The sequence below is a fragment of the Salvelinus alpinus genome, chromosome 2 (genome assembly GCF_045679555.1).
Source record: "Salvelinus alpinus chromosome 2, SLU_Salpinus.1, whole genome shotgun sequence".
Lineage (NCBI taxonomy): Eukaryota > Metazoa > Chordata > Actinopteri > Salmoniformes > Salmonidae > Salvelinus > Salvelinus alpinus.
This window is the reverse complement of record NC_092087.1, coordinates 12,568,202-12,585,512: the sequence shown is the minus strand read 5'-3', so window position 1 is coordinate 12,585,512 and position 17,311 is coordinate 12,568,202. Positions and strand designations below refer to the sequence as shown.

The 17,311-nt window shown below is 46.7% G+C and overlaps 1 protein-coding gene across 4 annotated transcripts in view; it reads left to right on the top strand.

Annotated features, from left to right (window-relative positions):
* LOC139553976 (SRSF protein kinase 1-like) overlaps nucleotides 1-14,600 on the top strand; it is a 73,925-nt gene extending 59,325 nt beyond the window's left edge. For 3 of the 4 annotated variants that reach the window (XM_071366825.1, XM_071366816.1, XM_071366833.1), the window contains 8 exons: nucleotides 244-269; nucleotides 868-1,081; nucleotides 1,402-1,773; nucleotides 9,539-9,639; nucleotides 10,144-10,251; nucleotides 10,946-11,015; nucleotides 11,400-11,492; nucleotides 12,688-14,600. In XM_071366825.1, the coding sequence (XP_071222926.1) occupies nucleotides 244-269; nucleotides 868-1,081; nucleotides 1,402-1,773; nucleotides 9,539-9,639; nucleotides 10,144-10,251; nucleotides 10,946-11,015; nucleotides 11,400-11,492; nucleotides 12,688-12,872 (1,169 nt within the window). In that variant the 3' untranslated portion in view covers nucleotides 12,873-14,600. The remainder of the gene's footprint in view (nucleotides 1-243; nucleotides 270-867; nucleotides 1,082-1,401; nucleotides 1,774-9,538; nucleotides 9,640-10,143; nucleotides 10,252-10,945; nucleotides 11,016-11,399; nucleotides 11,493-12,687) is intronic. The other variant, XM_071366841.1, reaches the window with a different exon arrangement.
* The last annotated feature ends 2,711 nt before the right edge of the window (nucleotides 14,601-17,311 follow it).

Here is a 17,311-nt window from a genome sequence, read left to right as displayed (position 1 = left end):
AGTCCCGCTGGTCCACGACACTGGAGAGCTGTGTGTGAATCAGAGCACACACACACACACACACACACACAAAGTACACGCACACACACAAAGTACACGCACACACACAAAGTACATGCACACTGTACTACTGAAACTGCATGCTAATTACTGAGGCAGATATGACATATCACCTTTGCTGCTGGTTTAGTCGTTATTTTGCTGAGGACATAACACTGACTAAAATGTTCTCTCTGTTCACAGTGAGCACAGCTCCAGCACCCAAACCAGTGAGTCTATCAGTCTTTGTGTTATTTCTAAAAGCATGTTGTTTTGTGTGTGTGGTGGCTGCTACCAGCTGTATCTACCAGATAATGTGTTGGAGTGGGTGGTTCTGTTCACACTTAGCAATGGTACAGTAGTCCAAACCTTAAGCCTTCTTCTCTCTTCCCATTTTATTTATTTTAATCTCCCTCTCCTTACCCCCTCCTCATCTCATCCCTCTCCCCCTTATCATTCTCTCCTTATCCATATCCTCTCCTTACCCCCTCCTCATCCCTCTCCCCCTTATCATTCTCTCCTTATCCATATCCTCTCCTTACCCCCTCATCTCATCCCTCTCCCCCTTATCCTCTCCTCATCCCTCTCCCCCTTATCCATATCCCCTCCTCCTCATCCCTCTCCCCCTTATCCGTCTCCTTATCCGTCTCCTTATCCGTATCCTCTCCCCCCCTTCTCGTCGCCCCTCTCCTCAACTCTCCTCGTTCCCCTCCTCGCCCCTCTTCTCCTCGTCGTCCCTCTCCTCGTCCCTCTTCTCCTCGTCGTCCCTATTTTCGCTCCTCTCCTCGCCCCTCTCTTCCTTGCCCCTCTTCTCTCCTCGCCCCTCAGACGGTGAAGATGTCTAAGAACAAGAAGAAGAAGATGAAGAAGAAACAGAAGAAGCAGGCAGAGATGTTAGAGAAGAGGATTCAGGAGATGGAGGGAGCGCCGGAAGGAGGAGAGGAAGAGGAGGGGGAGGAAGAGACCACTACAGACGCCCCTCCCTGTGCCCCCCCGCCCTCGTCTGACACGCTACAGGACATGGCTAATGATGTCACAGCAGGTAAACCCACCCGGGGACTGTGCTTCACCTTTAATCTAGATCAGAACGATGCTGCGGACCTCTATTAGATTCTGTTTCCTTTTTTGTTTTTAAAGGACCTGAAAGGCATATTTCTTTTTAAACCATATATCATGGGACCAGGGTTGGTGACTTGGATCGTGTACATTAGGGCACGCTACAGCAAAACATTTCTGCCAGTTCTTGCATAAGTTGACGTAGTACCTTCCCTGTTTCAGGCCGTTTTCTTCTGTTTGGCGATCACGGCAGTGTATTGATTGCTATTCGTGTGACTGACTGACTGATCTGTTGCATTGACCCAGGTCTAGATAAACCGGAAGAGAAGGAGGAGGAGGAGAGCAGGATGGAGGTGACCTGCAACGGCCACACAGAGGAGGACACGGCGAGCCAGGAGGTACAGAGGACCGAGGAAGAAGAGGAGATAGACGAAGAGGACCAACAGAAAGCCAACAAACTCAACGCCAGCACGGAGGGTCGAGACCTGCCGGTCAATGCATCTTACCCAGAGTACAACGGCAAAGGTCCCGGTGACCCACACGATCCCGGTACAGACGGTAAACAAGGGAGAGAGCAGGGGAAGGAGAGAGAGATGGAGGAGTGTAAACGACCAGAGAAGGAGATGGAGACTGTGATGATGCCTGGAATAGAGGATGAAGAGGAGGAGGAGAGGAACGGTTAGTGGTGGAGAAGTGACACTTTGCTGGGTACTTCATCAGGAAGCCGCAGCGTTACTGAACATTCAGATGGAACAGAGATGTCATGTACATCACACGTCTCTCTAACATGTAGATTAAATGATCGTCAGATCTACTCCTTACATGTCTATCTGCAACATTCTGAATGTTTCACATCACTGAATACACTACAGCTGTAGGCGTGGCGGTATCTGTAGTGTTATCTGTAGTGTTATCTGTAGGCGCGGCGGTATCTGTAGTGTTATCTGTAGGCGTGGCGGTATCTGTAGTGTTATCTGTAGTGTTATCTGTAGTGTTATCTGTAGGCGTGGCGGTATCTGTAGTGTTATCTGTAGGCGCGGCGGTATCTGTAGTGTTATCTGTAGGCGTGGCGGTATCTGTAGTGTTATCTGTAGGCGCGGCGGTATCTGTAGTGTTATCTGTAGTGTTATCTGTAGTGTTATCTGTAGGCGTGGCGGTATCTGTAGTGTTATCTGTAGGCGCGGCGGTATCTGTAGTGTTATCTGTAGGCGTGGCAGTATCTGTAGTGTTATCTGTAGTGTTATCTGTAGTGTTATCTGTAGGCGTGGCGGTATCTGTAGTGTTATCTGTAGGCGTGGCGGTATCTGTAGTGTTATCTGTAGGCGCGGCGGTATCTGTAGTGTTATCTGTAAGCGTGGCGGTATCTGTAGTGTTATCTGTAGGCGTGGCGGTATCTGTAGTGTTATCTGTAGTGTTATCTGTAGGCGTGGCGGTATCTGTAGTGTTATCTGTAGGCGCGGCGGTATCTGTAGTGTTATCTGTAAGCGTGGCGGTATCTGTAGTGTTATCTGTAGTGTTATCTGTAGGCGCGGCGGTATCTGTAGTGTTATCTGTAGTGTTATCTGTAGGCGCGGTGGTATCTGTAGTGTTATCTGTAGGCGCGGCGGTATCTGTAGTGTTATCTGTAAGCGTGGCGGTATCTGTAGTGTTATCTGTAGTGTTATCTGTAGGCGTGGCGGTATCTGTAGTGTTATCTGTAGTGTTATCTGTAGGCGCGGCGGTATCTGTAGTGTTATCTGTAGGCGCGGCGGTATCTGTAGTGTTATCTGTAAGCGTGGCGGTATCTGTAGTGTTATCTGTAGGCGTGGCGGTATCTGTAGTGTTATCTGTAGTGTTATCTGTAGGCGTGGCGGTATCTGTAGTGTTATCTGTAGGCGCGGCGGTATCTGTAGTGTTATCTGTAAGCGTGGCGGTATCTGTAGTGTTATCTGTAGTGTTATCTGTAGGCGCGGCGGTATCTGTAGTGTTATCTGTAGTGTTATCTGTAGGCGCGGTGGTATCTGTAGTGTTATCTGTAGGCGCGGCGGTATCTGTAGTGTTATCTGTAAGCGTGGCGGTATCTGTAGTGTTATCTGTAGTGTTATCTGTAGGCGTGGCGGTATCTGTAGTGTTATCTGTAGTGTTATCTGTAGGCGCGGCGGTATCTGTAGTGTTATCTGTAGGCGCGGCGGTATCTGTAGTGTTATCTGTAGGCGTGGCGGTATCTGTAGTGTTATCTGTAGTGTTATCTGTAGTGTTATCTGTAGGCGCGGCGGTATCTGTAGTGTTATCTGTAGGCGCGGCGGTATCGTAGTGTTATCTGTAGGCGCGGCGGTATCTGTAGTGTTATCTGTAGGCGCGGTGGTATCTGTAGTGTTATCTGTAGGCGCGGCGGTATCTGTAGTGTTATCTGTAAGCGTGGCGGTATCTGTAGTGTTATCTGTAGGCGCGGCGGTATCTGTAGTGTTATCTGTAAGCGCGGCGGTATCTGTAGTGTTATCTGTAGGCGCGGTGGTATCTGTAGTGTTATCTGTAGGCGCGGCGGTATCTGTAGTGTTATCTGTAGGCGCGGCGGTATCTGTAGTGTTATCTGTAGTGTTATCTGTAGGCGTGGCGGTATCTGTAGTGTTATCTGTAGACAAGGCGGTATCTGTAGTGTTATCTGTAGGCGCGGCGGTATCTGTACTGTTATCTGTAGGTGCGGCGGTATCTGTAGTGTTATCTGTAGGCGTGGCGGTATCTGTAGTGTTATCTGTAGGCGCGGCGGTATCTGTACTGTTATCTGTAGTGTTATCTGTAGTGTTATCTGTAGGCGCGGCGGTATCTGTAGTGTTATCTGTAGTGTTATCTGTAGGCGCGGCGGTATCTGTAGTGTTATCTGTAGGCGCGGCGGTATCTGTAGTGTTATCTGTAGTGTTATCTGTAGGCGCGGCGGTATCTGTAGTGTTATCTGTAGTGTTATCTGTAGGCGCGGCGGTATCTGTAGTGTTATCTGTAGGCGCGGCGGTATCTGTAGTGTTATCTGTAGGCGCGGCGGTATCTGTAGTGTTATCTGTAGTGTTATCTGTAGGCGCGGCGGTATCTGTAGTGTTATCTGTAGGCGCGGCGGTATCTGTAGTGTTATCTGTAGTGTTATCTGTAGGCGCGGCGGTATCTGTAGTGTTATCTGTAGGCGCGGCGGTATCTGTAGTGTTATCTGTAGTGTTATCTGTAGGCGTGGCGGTATCTGTAGTGTTATCTGTAGGCGCGGCGGTATCTGTAGTGTTATCTGTAGGCGCGGCGGTATCTGTAGTGTTATCTGTAGGCGCGGCGGTATCTGTAGTGTTATCTGTAGGCGTGGCGGTATCTGTAGTGTTATCTGTAGTGTTATCTGTAGACAAGGCGGTATCTGTAGTGTTATCTGTAGTGTTATCTGTAGGCGCGGCGGTATCTGTAGTGTTATCTGTAGTGTTATCTGTAGCCGTGGCGGTATCTGTAGTGTTATCTGTACTGTTATCTGTACTGTTATCTGTACTGTTATCTGTAGGCGCGGCGGTATCTGTAGTGTTATCTGTAGTGTTATCTGTAGTGTTATCTGTAGGCGCGGCGGTATCTGTAGTGTTATCTGTAGGCGCGGCGGTATCTGTAGTGTTATCTGTAGTGTTATCTGTAGGCGTGGCGGTATCTGTAGTGTTATCTGTAGGCAAGGCGGTATCTGTAGTGTTATCTGTAGGCAAGGCGGTATCTGTAGTGTTATCTGTAGGCGCGGCGGTATCTGTAGTGTTATCTGTAGGCGCGGCGGTATCTGTAGTGTTATCTGTAGTGTTATCTGTAGTGTTATCTGTAGGCGCGGCGGTATCTGTAGTGTTATCTGTAGTGTTATCTGTAGTGTTATCTGTAGGCGCGGCGGTATCTGTAGTGTTATCTGTAGGCGCGGCGGTATCTGTAGTGTTATCTGTAGTGTTATCTGTAGGCGCGGCGGTATCTGTACTGTTATCTGTAGGCGCGGCGGTATCTGTAGTGTTATCTGTAGTGTTATCTGTAGGCGCGGCGGTATCTGTAGTGTTATCTGTAGGCGCGGCGGTATCTGTAGTGTTATCTGTAGTGTTATCTGTAGGCGCGGCGGTATCTGTAGTGTTATCTGTAGTGTTATCTGTAGGCGCGGCGGTATCTGTAGTGTTATCTGTAGGCGTGGCGGTATCTGTAGTGTTATCTGTAGTGTTATCTGTAGTGTTATCTGTAGGCGCGGCGGTATCTGTAGTGTTATCTGTAGGCGCGGCGGTATCTGTAGTGTTATCTGTAGGCGCGGCGGTATCTGTAGTGTTATCTGTAGTGTTATCTGTAGGCGTGGCGGTATCTGTAGTGTTATCTGTAGGCGCGGCGGTATCTGTAGTGTTATCTGTAGGCGCGGCGGTATCTGTAGTGTTATCTGTAGGCGCGGCGGTATCTGTAGTGTTATCTGTAGGCGTGGCGGTATCTGTAGTGTTATCTGTAGTGTTATCTGTAGGCGTGGCGGTATCTGTAGTGTTATCTGTAGGCGCGGCGGTATCTGTAGTGTTATCTGTAGTGTTATCTGTAGGCGCGGCGGTATCTGTAGTGTTATCTGTAGGCGTGGCGGTATCTGTAGTGTTATCTGTAGTGTTATCTGTAGTGTTATCTGTACTGTTATCTGTACTGTTATCTGTAGGCGCGGCGGTATCTGTAGTGTTATCTGTAGTGTTATCTGTAGTGTTATCTGTAGTGTTATCTGTAGGCGCGGCGGTATCTGTAGTGTTATCTGTAGGCAAGGCGGTATCTGTAGTGTTATCTGTAGGCAAGGCGGTATCTGTAGTGTTATCTGTAGGCAAGGCGGTATCTGTAGTGTTATCTGTAGGCGCGGCGGTATCTGTAGTGTTATCTGTAGTGTTATCTGTAGGCGCGGCGGTATCTGTACTGTTATCTGTAGGCGCGGCGGTATCTGTAGTGTTATCTGTAGGCGTGGCGGTATCTGTAGTGTTATCTGTAGGCGCGGCGGTATCTGTAGTGTTATCTGTACTGTTATCTGTAGGCGCGGCGGTATCTGTAGTGTTATCTGTAGGCGTGGCGGTATCTGTAGTGTTATCTGTAGGCGCGGCGGTATCTGTAGTGTTATCTGTAGGCGCGGCGGTATCTGTACTGTTATCTGTAGGCGCGGCGGTATCTGTAGTGTTATCTGTAGGCGTGGCGGTATCTGTAGTGTTATCTGTAGGCGCGGCGGTATCTGTAGTGTTATCTGTACTGTTATCTGTAGGCGCGGCGGTATCTGTAGTGTTATCTGTAGGCGTGGCGGTATCTAGTGTTATCTGTAGGCGCGGCGGTATCTGTAGTGTTATCTGTAGGCGCGGCGGTATCTGTAGTGTTATCTGTAGTGTTATCTGTAGGCGCGGCGGTATCTGTAGTGTTATCTGTAGTGTTATCTGTAGGCGCGGCGGTATCTGTAGTGTTATCTGTAGGCGTGGCGGTATCTGTAGTGTTATCTGTAGTGTTATCTGTAGTGTTATCTGTAGGCGCGGCGGTATCTGTAGTGTTATCTGTAGGCACGGCGGTATCTGTAGTGTTATCTGTAGGCGTGGCGGTATCTGTAGTGTTATCTGTAGTGTTATCTGTAGGCGCGGCGGTATCTGTAGTGTTATCTGTAGGCGCGGCGGTATCTGTAGTGTTATCTGTAGTGTTATCTGTAGGCGCGGCGGTATCTGTAGTGTTATCTGTAGTGTTATCTGTAGGCAAGGCGGTATCTGTAGTGTTATCTGTAGGCAAGGCGGTATCTGTAGTGTTATCTGTAGGCGTGGCGGTATCTGTAGTGTTATCTGTAGGCGCGGCGGTATCTGTAGTGTTATCTGTACTGTTATCTGTAGGCGTGGCGGTATCTGTAGTGTTATCTGTAGTCAAGGCGGTATCTGTAGTGTTATCTGTAGGCGCGGCGGTATCTGTAGTGTTATCTGTAGTGTTATCTGTAGGGGCGGCGGTATCTGTAGTGTTATCTGTAGGCAAGGCGGTATCTGTAGTGTTATCTGTAGTCAAGGCGGTATCTGTAGTGTTATCTGTAGGCGCGGCGGTATCTGTAGTGTTATCTGTAGGCGCGGCGGTATCTGTAGTGTTATCTGTAGTGTTATCTGTAGTGTTATCTGTAGGCGCGGCGGTATCTGTAGTGTTATCTGTAGGCGTGGCGGTATCTGTAGTGTTATCTGTAGGCAAGGCGGTATCTGTAGTGTTATCTGTAGGCGTGGCGGTATCTGTAGTGTTATCTGTAGGCGCGGCGGTATCTGTAGTGTTATCTGTAGTGTTATCTGTAGGCGCGGCGGTATCTGTAGTGTTATCTGTAGTGTTATCTGTAGTCAAGGCGGTATCTGTAGTGTTATCTGTAGGCAAGGCGGTATCTGTAGTGTTATCTGTAGGCGCGGCGGTATCTGTAGTGTTATCTGTAGGCGCGGCGGTATCTGTAGTGTTATCTGTAGTGTTATCTGTAGTGTTATCTGTAGGCGCGGCGGTATCTGTAGTGTTATCTGTAGGCGTGGCGGTATCTGTAGTGTTATCTGTAGACAAGGCGGTATCTGTAGTGTTATCTGTAGGCGTGGCGGTATCTGTAGTGTTATCTGTAGGCAAGGCGGTATCTGTAGTGTTATCTGTAGGCGTGGCGGTATCTGTAGTGTTATCTGTAGACAAGGCGGTATCTGTAGTGTTATCTGTAGGCAAGGCGGTATCTGTAGTGTTATCTGTAGGCGCGGCGGTATCTGTAGTGTTATCTGTAGTGTTATCTGTAGTCAAGGCGGTATCTGTAGTGTTATCTGTAGGCAAGGCGGTATCTGTAGTGTTATCTGTAGGCGTGGCGGTATCTGTAGTGTTATCTGTAGGCGCGGCGGTATCTGTAGTGTTATCTGTAGTGTTATCTGTAGTGTTATCTGTAGGCGTGGCGGTATCTGTAGTGTTATCTGTAGACAAGGCGGTATCTGTAGTGTTATCTGTAGGCGTGGCGGTATCTGTAGTGTTATCTGTAGGCAAGGCGGTATCTGTAGTGTTATCTGTAGGCGTGGCGGTATCTGTAGTGTTATCTGTAGACAAGGCGGTATCTGTAGTGTTATCTGTAGGCGTGGCGGTATCTGTAGTGTTATCTGTAGGCGCGGCGGTATGTTAGTCTCCCCACTAACCACCTCCTAAGTGCTTCTAATATCACCTCTTCAGTACTCTTTCAATCTCCTCTTCGTTTTCCTCCTCCTCTCTTTCCTCTCTTCACAGTGACTTTCAACGTGGCGCCGTCATAGGATGCCACCTTTCCAACAAGTCAGTTCGTCAAATTTCTGCTTTGCTAGAGCTGCCCCGGTCAACTGTAAGTGCTGTTGTTGTGAAGTGAAAACGTCTAGGAGCAACAATGGCTCATCCGCGAGGTGGTAGGCCACACAAGCTCACAGAATGGAACCACTGAGTGCGTAATGCGTAAAAATCGTCTGTCCTCGGTTATAATACTCACTAATGAGTTCCAAACTGCCTCTGGAAGCAACGTCAGCACGAGAACTGTTCGTCGGGAGCTTCATGGAAACGCGTTCTCAGGAGTGATGAATCACGCTTCACCATCTGGAAGTCCGACGGATGCCAGGAGAACGCTACCTGCCCCAATGCAAAGTGCCAACTGTAAAGTTTGGTGGAGGAGGAATAAAGGTCTGGGGCTGTTTTTCATGGTTCAGGCCCCTTAGTTCCAGTGAAGGGAAATCTTGACATTCTAGACGATTCTGTGCGTCCAACTTTGTGGCAACAGTTTGGGAAAGGCCCTTTCCTGTTTCAGCATGACAATACATTTTTTTCTTTTACCTTTTATTTAACTAGGCAAGTCAGTTAAGAACAAATTATTTTTGTTCATTGACGGCCTAGGAACAGTGGGTTAACTGCCTTGTTCAGGGGAACAGTGGGTTAACTGCCTTGTTCAGGGGAACAGTGGGTTAACTGCCTTGTTCAGGGGCAGAACGACAGATTTTTACCTTGTCAGGTCGGGGATTCGATCTTGCAACCTTTCGGTTACTAGTCCAACGCTCTAACCACTAGGATACCTGCCGCCCCGTGCACAAAGCGAGGTCCGTAGAGAAATGTTTTGTCAAGATTGGTGTGGAGGAACTTGACTGGCCTGCACAGAGCCCTGACCTCAACCCCATCGAACAGTTTTGGGAGGAATCGCCGACTGCGAGTCAGGCCTAATCGGCCAGCATCAGTGCCCAACCCCACTAATGCTCTTGTTACTGAATGGAAGCAAGTCTCCGCAGCAATGTTCCAGCATCTAGTTTAAAGCCTTCCCAGAAGAGTGGAGGCTGTTATAGCAGCAAAGGGGGGACCAACTCCATATTAATGCCCATGATTTTGGAATGCGATGTTCGACGAGCAGGTGTCCACTTACTTTTGGTCATGTCGGTATGTTCACTTGGCTAATGCATTGTGTTCCTCTCTCCTTGTCCATCTCTCGTTCTCTCTCTCTTGTCTGTAGATAAAGTAGCAGCAGGTAGTCTGTTGGTCAACCCTCTGGAACCTCTCAATGCAGACAAGATCCAGATCAAAATCGCCGACCTGGGGAACGCCTGCTGGGTGGTGAGTACATCAGACATTCTGCAAGATGGTGTTGAAATAGTAGTGGGTTGACATGGCACCCATTCTGCAGTGGTGGATGTTCTGGAGGCAGTGGCTTAGACTACTGGACCACCCTGGACCACCCTAGACCCCAGGACCACTGGACCAGACTGTTTAAAAACATTTAAATGCATCTTTTTATACTTCCTACCTACATTAGTTACACATTTCCACAAACTTCAAAGTGTTTCCTTTCAAGTGGTGTCATGAATCAGCATATCCTTGCTGCAGGTCCTGAGCTACACGCACTTAGATTTGGGTATGTTGTTTTTTGGCCAAAATTGAAAAGAAAAAGAGGTTTGATCCTTAAGAGGTTTTAATTATTAATCAGGAAGTTCCACTTCTCATCAACTCCAAACGATCAGATGATGAAACTAATGACTGAATTAGCAACAGTTTTACTAATACCAGTCATTTCAGATCAGTGAACCCTTCTCTCTCCTTGTCTCTCTCTCCATCCCTCAGCACAAACACTTTACAGATGACATCCAAACTCGTCAGTACCGTTCTCTGGAGGTGTTGATGGGAGCGGGCTACGGGACGCCTGCTGATATCTGGAGCACTGCTGCAATGGTGGGTGGACACACACACACACACTCTCTCTCTCTCATGCATGTAATATCAACCCAAAACATGCCTGTCAGTTGGAATGTTTCTGTGTTCCTGTCAAATGAACGTGGAATGTTTGTGTTTTTCATCTGTTAGAAATACCGCAGGTCAGGTGGGCTGTATGATGTTGACTAAGTCTGCACCACAAAGTCTGCACCACACTGCACCACGAAAAATGAATGCGTGTTATAACTTATAAATACAAGCATGTTTAATAAATGGGTTAGTTTCCTAAGGAGGTCCCCCAGGAACTTGAAACACCTCAGTAAATGTATAGCCTCAGTAAGTCTAACTGCCTAGCAGACAGTGCTTTGATATGGGCTTGTATTGAGCTGCCCGGCTGGCTAGTCATCAGTCTACCCTGTCTGGTATGACTGAGCGTTTCAAAACAACAATAAGGGCTGGCTATGGTCTACTTCATTAGTTACAGACGCATAAAGGAGAGCGTTCCCTGAAGGACACGCTCACACAGGAGATCAGCCTTCCTTGACAGTCAGAAGGCTGTTAAACCACAAAGGAATGTGAGAGATGTTATGGAGGGAAAACACAGAGGACAGGACAGTAATGGTACAAGGACAAGTTATTTTACTGTGTTTATATACAATGTTTTGTGGTAGTGTGTTGTATATGAACTGTTGTGACTGTGTGTTTTAACCAGGCCTTTGAGCTGGCTACAGGAGACTACCTGTTTGAGCCTCACTCTGGACAGGACTACACCAGAGATGAAGGCATGTTCCACCTCTCCCCCCTCTTATTTAAGTCTTACAGATTGTGCCTTTTAAAAAGTCTGTCATATTTTGTACCTCAAAGTTTAGGGACCTGTGTTTTGAGCGATTTAATGTGACATAGCAAGAGTTTATCCTGTATTTTAAGCTTAATCAAGAAGTGAAAATGAAAAGCAGTTGGCTGAGGGTGGTGCAGGACAGTCTGACATAAAAAGAAAAGGGGTCAGTATTTTTAAATAAAGGTTAAAATCCAAGCATGTCATGTTTGCACAAAACACAGGGCCCTACTTTAGACACTGGCATCCCATGTCATCCTGCTACTGTCTCCCCAGGGAGGATTCTGGACGTCTGTGTTATTCACTTCTCCTTTCTTCATCCTGTGTGTAGACCACATAGCGCTGATCATTGAGCTGCTGGGTAAAGTTCCTAGGAAGCTGATCCTAGCAGGAAAATACTCCAAGGAATTCTTCACCAAGAAAGGTAAACAAACGTTACATCTGCTGTTTCTTACTGTGTTTGTTAGTGTATGTGATGTTTTTCTGTCTTTTTGCTCTTTCCTATACAAGGTCTTTGCGTAGGTAACTTTCTCGCTCAGTCCCATACTTTACTCCCTGTTCACTAATGACTGCATGGCCAGGCACGACTCCAACACCATTAAGTTTGCCGACGACACAACAGTGTTAGGTAGGCATGATCACTGACAACGATGAGACAGCCTATAGGGAGGAGGTCAGAGACCTGGCCGTGTGGTGCCAGGATAAGAAACTCTCCCTCAACGTGATCAAGACAAAGGAGATGATTGTGGACTACAGGAAAAGGAGGACCGAGCACGCCCCCATTCTCATTGACGGGGCTGTAGTGGAGCAGGTTATGAGCTTGTCAGTGTCCACATCACCAACAAACTATCATGGTCCAAGCACACCAAGACAGTTGTGAAGAGGGCTCGACAAAGCCTATTCCCCCTCAGGAGACTGAACAGATTTGGCATGGATCCTCAAAAAGTTATACAGCTGCACCATCGAGAGCATCCTGACTTGTTGCATCACTGCCTACTATGGCAACTGCTTGGCCTCCGACCGCAAGGTGCTACAGAGGGTAGTGCGTACGGCCCAGTACATCACTGGGGCCAAGCTTTCTGCCACCCAGGATCTCTCTACCAGGCGGTGTCAGAGGAAGACCCTAAAAATTGTCAGACTCCAGCCACCCAGTCATAGACTGTTCTCTCTGCTACCGCACGGCAAGCAGTACCGGAGCACCAAGTCTAGGTCCAAAAGGCTTTTTAACAACTTCTACCCCCAAGCCATAAGACCGCTGAACAGCTAATCCCCCCTCCCCCATTTTTACTCTGCTGCTACTCTGTTAATTATCTATGCATAGTCACTTTGATAACTCTACCAACATGTACATATTACCTCAACTAACCAGTGCCCCCTGCACATTGCCTCTGTACTGGTACCTCCTGTATATAACCTCGCTATTGTTATTTTAATGTTGCTCTTTAAAGTATTTGTTTGTTTTCAATTTTCTTTATTTTTTACTAGATTTTTGTAAATATTTTCTTAACTGCGTTGTTTGATTTGGTTTAAAGTTGAGCCTTGTCTAAGTGTGAGGGTGTATGTCTTTCTGTTTTATCTTTCTGCGGTATGTGTGTAGTGAACTCCCTCTCTCTCTGTAGGGGACCTCCGGCACATCACCAAGCTGAAGCCGTGGGGTCTGTTGGAGGTGTTGGTGGAGAAGTATGAGTGGTCTAAAGAGGAGGCAGCTACCTTCTCCAGCTTCCTGCTCCCGATGTTAGACCTGGTACCAGAGAAGAGAGCCACGGCTGCGGAGTGCCTCCGACACGCATGGATCGCCCCCTAGAGGATCCCCGGGCGCTACCACAGTCACAAGCAGCAGACATGTACATAAACACACTAACGCATACACTCTTCGATACACACATTCAAACATACATAAACACACACCTCAACGGAGAGCCAGGGCTTTCACTATGACTGCATCTCCACCTAGTGGTTCAACACACACACTAGACTGGCTGCTGAACACCCTAGTGTCCCAGGTATAATCCAGTAGAACTCTTATCTGTTTGTCTCTTATTCGGTTCCTTGTTTCTACTGACTGGATATCACTTGAGTATCAACGTCTTTTCTCTCTCCTCCCTCTCTTTTCTCTCTGTACCAACGATGACACCTGGTAACACGTTTTGTTCTGAGAGTATCCTGTCTTTTAGTTTTTGTCTTGTTTGATTGAATATGCACACACCTGTCAGAGTTAAGTACAGACCTCCAATGGATCGTATCACCAGAACACCAACTGTCTACCACTAGACTAGCACATCAGAATAGTTTTGTTCTATGTACAGTATTGATAGAGGTTAGTTTGAATCTTTCCTTCAATAACAAAACATATATTTATTGTGTGTTTTGTGGGGAAGCGTAGCTGCCTAGAATACGATAAAGAAGGTTTGGACTGTCATAGATTCTAAGGATTCTCCATGAGATCTTCCTGAACTGGGAACCGATGTGAATGAACTGAAACTTCCTGAACGGAATGGAACCGTCTGGTTCCGTAAGTGGTTCTGTGACATCATCCCTGTCCCTTCGTTGTCTCGCTCCAGGTAGCAGCTTTGTAATAGCACTTCGCACAATGTGGGGACAGTACCATGAACTCAATTTTAATTTACTACTTTCTGTTACCTGCATGGGTCCACAGACCATGACTAATGCTACTGAATAACCATGTTTCATATGTTCTCTCCTGTGGTGTTTAACGTTCCACACAAGGTTTGCCTCAGAGAAAGGAAAAAAAATGATTTGGGTGTTAGCTAGATGGTGTGATACAATATCATGAATCAATTATCCACTTTCACAAAATTATCAGAATGGGTACTACTGTATCTGATTCCAGAAAATCAGATTTTTATTTTCTATTCAGAAGGTCGTGGTTGCCTTCCAAAAATGGCCGCCCTGTTCCCTATAAAGTTAGGAACACGGTGCCATATCTGGACCCCTGTGTTGTACATATCTGTACTAAATACGTTGACCGTGGCTCTCTGCTTTCCCTCTACAGAACAGCGGCTGTACAGTTTTTAGGAGCTGCTGTTTCAACGGTGTACGTTATAAAGGAGAGGGGGCTGTCTACGTCCCAAATGGCACCCTATTCCCTACACAGTGCACTACTTTTGACCCGATTCTTAAGGGCCCAGTTCAAAAGTAGTGCACTATATAGGGAATAGGGTGCCACTTGCGGTGTTGAAATTGTTTGAGTCGTTTAGGATGTCAACTGAAGCCTTGAGACGCGTTTGCTAGTTTTTTGCTGCATTTTAAAGCATATTTTCATACTGATGTTGCCCCGCTTGCAGTGGTCTGCTGTTTTAACTGCATCAAAGAGAAACAAAATCGTGGATTGTAATAATAATGAGGCTGGAATACCCCCCCCCCCCCGTTTTGCTCTTTTTCTACAAGCCCCTCCCTTCTCTATTCTCTTTCCCTGACCGCTCCTTGCCTCTTCCTCCTCCTCTGCCTTTGATTGTTTACTGCTAAATCGAGCCTCTTTTCTGTACTTAATAAAAAATGAACATTTTGGAAATGGCTGACTTGTAATTGTTAGGATGCTATATAGTATTTTCTATATTCCAGTAAAACGAGTGTTGCCGGCGTGTCAAACGCTTGCTATTTAGGGGTGCGAGGTAACGATGCTTGGTGGGTGAAAGTTGTCAATATGTTCACAGGGTCCATGGTTCGAGCCCAGGCTGGGGAAAGGAACTGAAGAAACATGATTACACACGATCGGCAAATATTAATATGCTTTTTTTATTTTTTTTATTACTATGTTTATTACCACCGTTCTACATTAATTATAGTAAAGTCCTTGTATTGGAGTTTTTATTGGCTATCAACTAGCTGGGCTTTACTCAATCAACACTTCTGAGCCTTCAGTCATGTTAATGTTGTATGTGGTAAGTCTGTGGTCGATGACCTCAGGCTGCCTCTGAAACAAGAGAGAACTGACTGTTACACCATGGGAGCATTCTCTTCCAGACCGGTGGCCTCACTCGTGTGCGACGCTCGTTCCTCAACCGACAGTGAGGGCAGGCTGTCGTCATGCGATCTGATGCAAGACAATACTATTGGAGTGGTATTTGTGGTTATTACACACTAGTTAGTGGTATTCACAACATTTTACACTGATAGTACACAACTGACATTTTACAGTAACTATTGCACTGAAGAAACTAAATTACTAAAGTTTGGTAAGGTTCATTAAAGACTCAGGAAGATAGTTTAAGTTGTCATTAGTGGTTTGGATGAGTATCCTAATGACTAGAACTGCAGGAGGCAAAGTTCAAAGCTAAAATATAATTTCTGTATTACATTCTGTGTGGGCTAGACAAGCCTCGTTCTCTTCTGAATGGAACATACACTGAGTGTACAAAACATTAGGAACACCTGCTCTTTCCATGACAGACTGACCAGGTGAAAGCTATGATCCCTTATTGATGTCACTTGTTAAATCCACTTCACTCAGTGTAGTTCAGGGATGGGCAACTGGCAGCCTGCGTACGTACCAATGAGTAACAAAAATGTAAAAATAAGTTAGGGCCCCCGAGTGGCACAGCGGTCTAAGGAACTGCATCGCAGTGATTGAGGCATCACTACAGACCCGGGTTCGATCCCAGGCTGTGTCCAATAGGGGGGCGCATAATTGGCCCTGTGTCGTCCTGTTTAGGGGAGTGTTTTGCCGGCGGGGGGGCATTACTTGGCTCATCGCGCTCTAGCGACTCCTTGTGGTGGGCCGGGCTTTGGTCGTCAGTTTGGAAGCTCTTTCCTCCGTCTGATTGCATTGGTGCGGCTGGCTTCCAGGTTTAGCAGGCAGGTGTTAAGCGTGGATAGGTGGGTCATGTTTCGGAGGACGCATGACTCGACCTTCGCCTCTCCAGAGCCCGTTGGGGAGTTGCAGCGATGAGACAAGATTGGTTATCAAGAAATTGGGGAGAAAAAGGTCAAATACATCAAAAAGAAGTAAACTATTTGTATTTTTTTGGAACTTAGAATAATAGAATATTGTTGTTTTAGATTGGTAAGTCAGTCTATCGGCCAGCTATCTAAACCTGTAGTAAAGCATAGTCCAATTACCGACCAGGATGGGACCCATTGTGTAAAATTGCAGCAAACTTTAAAAAGTTGTATTTTTTATTTTTATTATACCCTAGGACAAAATGTGTAGGGGGTTATGGATGTGGGTATACAGACCCAGGAGCCACTGCGGCCCTTCATGAGTTTTTTTTTTTTGTGGCCCCCACCGTCAGTTGCCCATACCTGGTGCCCATACCTGGTGCCCATACCTGGTGCCCATACCTGGTGCCCATACCTGGTGCCCATACCTGGTGCCCATACCTGGTGCCCATACCTGGTGCCCATACCTGGTGCCCATACCTGGTGCCCATACCTGGTGTAGATAAAGGGGAGGAGACTGGTTAAAGAATGATTTTTAAGCCTTGAGACAATTGAGACATGGAATGTGTATGTGTGTCATTCAGAGAGTGAATGGACAAGACAAAAGATTGAAGTGCCTTTGAACGGGGTATGGTAGTAGGTGCCAGGCGCCCTGGTTTGTGTCAAGAACTGTAACACTGCTTGGTTTTTCACACTCCCAAGTTTCCGGTGTTTATCAAGAATGACCTACTACCCAAAGGACATCCAGCCAACTTGACAACTGTGGGAAGCATTGGAGTCAACATGAGCCAGCATCCCTGTGAAACGCTTTCAACACCTTGTAGAGTCAGTGCCCTGACGAAGTGAGGCTGTTCTGAGGGCAAAATAATCAATATTAGGAAGGTGTTCCTAATATGTTGTCACATTTCTTAGGCCTATACTACGTTATATTCTCCCAATTAATACAGAGCCTTCAGAAAGTATTCACACCCCTTGACTTTTTCCACATTTTTTGTTGTTACAGCCTGAATGTAAGATTGATGGAGATTTGTGTCATCGGCCTACACACAATACCCCATAATGGCAAAGTGGAATTATATTTTTACTCTTTTTAACAAATTAATTAAAAATGAAAAGCTGAATTGTCAATAAGTATTCAACCCCTTTTGTTATGGCAGGCCTAATTTAAGTACAGGAGTAAAAATGTGCTTCACAAGCGGTTGGTTAATAACTTTGTTTTTGAATGACTACCTTGTCTCTGAACCCCACATTGAGGCCCTCAGTCGAGCAGTATATTTCAAACATCTTTTCCACCACAAAGACCAGGGAGGTCACACATTGAATATCCCTTTGAGCACGGTGAAT